We start from the raw sequence: 4332 nt of genomic DNA on the forward strand, positions 1-4332 counted from the left end.
AATCGATTATTCTTCTGTACTTTGTCTGTGATTGGTCAATTTCTTACTATTACGGCCTACAACTCTCCATTGTAGACGACCCTTAAATTTACATTACTGCCAGCGTTGCCGTGGAACTTGCCACACGTGACGTCACGCAGTAGAGAGATAGAGAGGTACGAGTCGTACCTCTCTATCTCTCTACTGCGTGACGTCACGTGTGGCAAGTTCCACGGCAACGCTGATTACTGCTAGTAATAACGGAACAGAAGGTGTGTACGTAGCTGAAAAGCTCCCAATAGATCCACTGAGCCATAAGAGCATCAAACCAAACCAACTTAATTTTTTACAAGAAAAACCAGATAAACTTCCGTAGAAGCTGCAAAACATATAGCAGTTGTCTTGAAAATGTCAAACATTACGATCTCGGCTATAAGACCACGTACCAGTATCCTCGACAAATCATTGAGCAAAGGCAAAGGAGAAATTAGCTTGAGCTGTTTTGCCCTTTTATTTTCGGAATTAGTACAATACTGTCAAAATAGAGTATATACTGTTCCTGAGTTACAAAATAAGTAAGAAAATATGTTTTTAAATTAAGATCTTTTTTTGAGTTTTACAAATTGTCTGATGTTTTCAGATTAGCAGAGATTGGAGCAGAAGTTGGACATAGGATAACAGATCTGCTTGTTGTTAGAGAAAAAAGTGGTAAACGTGAGATAAAACTACTCAATGTATTGCTGTTTATCAAAAGTACTGTGTGGAAATCTTTATTTGGCCGAGAAGCTGACAAACTAGAACATGCTAACGATGATGAACGTACTTATTATCTTATTGAAAGAGAATCTTTAGTGAACAAGTTTGTGTCAGTGCCTAAAGATAAAGGAAGTTTGAACTGTGCATCTTTTGTTGCTGGTATTATAGAGGCTATATTGTGTGATTGTGGTTTTGTAAGTCTTCTCTAATTTTCATCAATTGACTCATTATACATCACCATCAAAATAAGTTTGTTTTACTTTTGAATTCTATAATATACTATGGTTTTATAACAAGCATTGTGAAAATGTTTATATTGCAGCCTGCAAAAGTAACTGCTCACTGGCACAAAGGAACAACATATATGGTTAAATTTGATGATGCTGTTGTAGCAAGAGATAAACAACTTGAAGATCGGTAATATATATAGATATAATAAAATGGCAAACAAAGATTAATTGACACTCAAAGTATATAAGCTCCAAAGTAAACACACTAGTGTGTGATAGAAATAAATTTATATATGTGTAAAATCAATTTATATTATTCTACATATAGATTAAAAAGATTTATACAATTTTCTTTACTCTGTATTATATTATGTATTTATAAAAAGTACCAGTGTTTTTTAAACCTTATTGTAATTTGTGTATTCAAAAGAAACTGTTGATTGTTAATAATTTATTTTATTGTGAAGCTTACTCAAAGAAGCTTAATTAGATATATCAATTACTATCAAATATATCAACCTAACTTGTTCTTCTTTTTTCTCACTTGTGTACATTTAAGGACTGTTTTAACAGAATTTGCCATGTCTATCTGCATAACTAATTTGTCCAGTGCGATATAAATGCTCTTCTTTAGCCTAAAACATTTATATTATTCTACTTAATATTGAATGTTTAAATATAAATTTAGGTTTTAATGTTTTACTTACTTTGGTTGTTTTTATATTCCAATAAAGAAGGCCAATAAGTCCAAAAACAAATCCCATTCTTGTAATATAGTTTACAACTGTGGGTACAAAATTCAATTCTACTGTTGCTTTTGCTGCTGCATATCTATATATTCCAGTATCAAACTGTACAGATAAAATACATATTTGTTATATGTGTGTATAAAATTAAAAACTTGTAACAAAGATATATATATTTTAATATACAATTATTTTATTTACATTTAAATTAATACTTTAAGTAAAAATAAACAAAAATAACATTTCTATACATTACTGTTATAAGTAAATTTACTGTTATATGTAAATTTTATAAATGAGAAAGCTATTTCCCGTACTAAAACTAAATTTAAAAAAGTTTCTAAATTAAAAAGTCTTTTTGAAGTCATCTTTTGTGTAAAATGAAATAAAGTCTAACAGATAAAGAAAGATATCTTTTTTAGTTTATTTTTTAGTAAAATAAAAACTAAACAATTCCTTTCCACTATTGTGGATCATATGTAATATATCAGACTTTGAAATTGTTTTCTACAAAATCTGTATAAATTTGATATATTTTGTTCTGTTTGAGTATACTATTCTATTTGCTAAAACTTTCAAAAATCAAAATAAAAATGTTTAATAGGTATTTTAATTTGTAATACATATACACACACTATATATATGTATACATGTAATATATACAGGGTGTCCGTAAAATTTTGACCAAGCCGAAGTATGGAGATGGATTGAGTCAAACTGAATAGAAAAGTTATTTGCCATTTTGCAAAATTCGCAATAGTTAACGAGATACAAAGTAATAAATGTATGCCAATGAGCGCGGAAAAAGCGATAATTCTGACTGTGAGCATAGGTGTGTGACTGTCAGAGCAACGAGAGACGAAGTGAACAACAGAGTTGCAAGATCGAGCAGAGAGCAACGAGAGCATCAAGCGAGGGCACATATATACATATGTGCCCTGTATATACATATACATATTTGCCATGTTTTAGTCATTTATGTGTTATCTGGTTGTTATATAAGTTTTATATGAAAACTACTTGTCCATTTAAAATAGAACATATTCAACTAATTAAGCAAGAAATGACATATATTAGTAAATATTATAGTTTGTATTTTAAAGATTAAATATTATTTACTTAATATATAGTATCCCAGATAGCCAAATGTAAAAACTCAATATAAAGCAAAATGTATAGATTAAGTTGCTTGCCAATTGCTGTTATGTTGTTTTTATTTAATGCAACAAAAATGTTTTTGTCAATTCAGTATCAATATGCTTTTGTTGTCAATCAATTGTTGTAGCCAATGTTTATGACAAGTAAGTCAGCAATATGTGAGCAATGATTTTTATTCATAAGTTGAGAAAAATAATATAAGTTTATTGCCGATGAGTTGTTGGGAACTTGCTGTTATTATAATTTTGAAAACTGTTGCTGGTAAGAACATACTGAAAAGAGGATACATCCTTTTGTTACATTGCTGAAAACTTATGAGCAATATTTGTGGCAAGTTGCCAACAACTTGCACTCAGTTGGCTATCTGGGATGTTTGTTATTATGTTAATACTAATGGTTTTCCATATATCTACATATATATATATATATATATATATATATGTAATATTCATACACACCTATATATAGATGTGTATCACACATATGTAACTTAGGAAACAGAATAACATACTATGTAATATTAAAGTTAAAACTTGAAGTTGAAAATTTATATTACAAATGAGTTCTTGTTACATAAATAACTGACACCAATACATAACAATACATATTTAAACCAAAAATAACTAAAATGTTGTATATATATATTGTAGTATATCTCACTATATTTAGGTAGTAAGATATATTTATTGGATATTGCAACATATTATTATATAGTAAATTATTATAGATACGCACAAGAAGACTCTTGGTCGGATGTCCTGCATCTTTGAGATACATTTCACGTAATTGTTTCCGCTTTGCATCTTTCCACAACAAAACCTCCCGTTGTTCGGGTGTAACATCATATATCTTTCTCGAAGACATAATAATATATACTTCACTTTTCTTACAAGCTTTCTGCCTCTTCTGTAGGTAGGTTAGGGATGCGTGGTAGTGGTGGCGATGGTGCTCTTTTGCATATATGTAATCAGTGTTGCCAGAACAAAAACAATTTTGTACCAACTAACTGTTAAAAATGTACCAGATTGAGAGAAAATGTACCAAACATTTAGGGCTGCGTTCGGGGAGCACGCTATCAGCGCTATTGCGTCATTCTATCTTTGTTTTACATCTACTGAGCAATAAAGATAGAATGATGCAATAGCGCTGATAGCGCGCTCCCCGAACGCACCCTAGGACACGTTCTGTTTTATGCTTATGCGCGCATGATCTACAGTATACGTAACGTGTACTATAGATAAATGCGCGAAATATGCAAGAAACGGAATGTATCCCTGCTTTGCTTTTCCTATGCGCAGATAGAGAATATTCTTTGAACAGAGTGACACAAATACATATATAACAGAAAACGTCTCGTGTGAATTTAGAAAATATGTATTTTTAATATACCATAAAGACCATATAAAAAGAAAAAATAAAATACATTTTATACATTTTATAGAATACACATTTTATTGTAATAC

The 4332-nt window shown here is 30.1% G+C and overlaps 2 protein-coding genes across 2 annotated transcripts; one reads left to right on the top strand and one right to left on the bottom strand.

Moving 5' to 3' along the window:
* The first annotated feature begins 234 nt into the window (after window positions 1-234).
* LOC109862602 (trafficking protein particle complex subunit 5) lies at window positions 235-1299 on the top strand. The gene is made up of 3 exons (XM_020442676.1): window positions 235-554; window positions 620-929; window positions 1058-1299. Exons 1-3 carry the CDS (start codon window positions 388-390, stop codon window positions 1154-1156), a joined length of 576 nt encoding a protein of 191 aa, XP_020298265.1. The 5' UTR covers window positions 235-387; the 3' UTR covers window positions 1157-1299.
* A 102-nt stretch (window positions 1300-1401) lies between these two features.
* Window positions 1402-3862, bottom strand: LOC109862603. The gene is made up of 3 exons (XM_020442677.1): window positions 3605-3862; window positions 1673-1816; window positions 1402-1600 (listed from the first exon to the last, which is right to left on the bottom strand). Exons 1-3 carry the CDS (start codon window positions 3731-3733, stop codon window positions 1532-1534), a joined length of 342 nt encoding a protein of 113 aa, XP_020298266.1. The 5' UTR covers window positions 3734-3862; the 3' UTR covers window positions 1402-1531.
* Between the last annotated feature and the right edge of the window lie 470 nt (window positions 3863-4332).

This window comes from Pseudomyrmex gracilis, unplaced genomic scaffold (assembly GCF_002006095.1).
Source record: "Pseudomyrmex gracilis isolate BER0280 unplaced genomic scaffold, ASM200609v1 scaffold_2059, whole genome shotgun sequence".
Taxonomy (NCBI): domain Eukaryota; kingdom Metazoa; phylum Arthropoda; class Insecta; order Hymenoptera; family Formicidae; genus Pseudomyrmex; species Pseudomyrmex gracilis.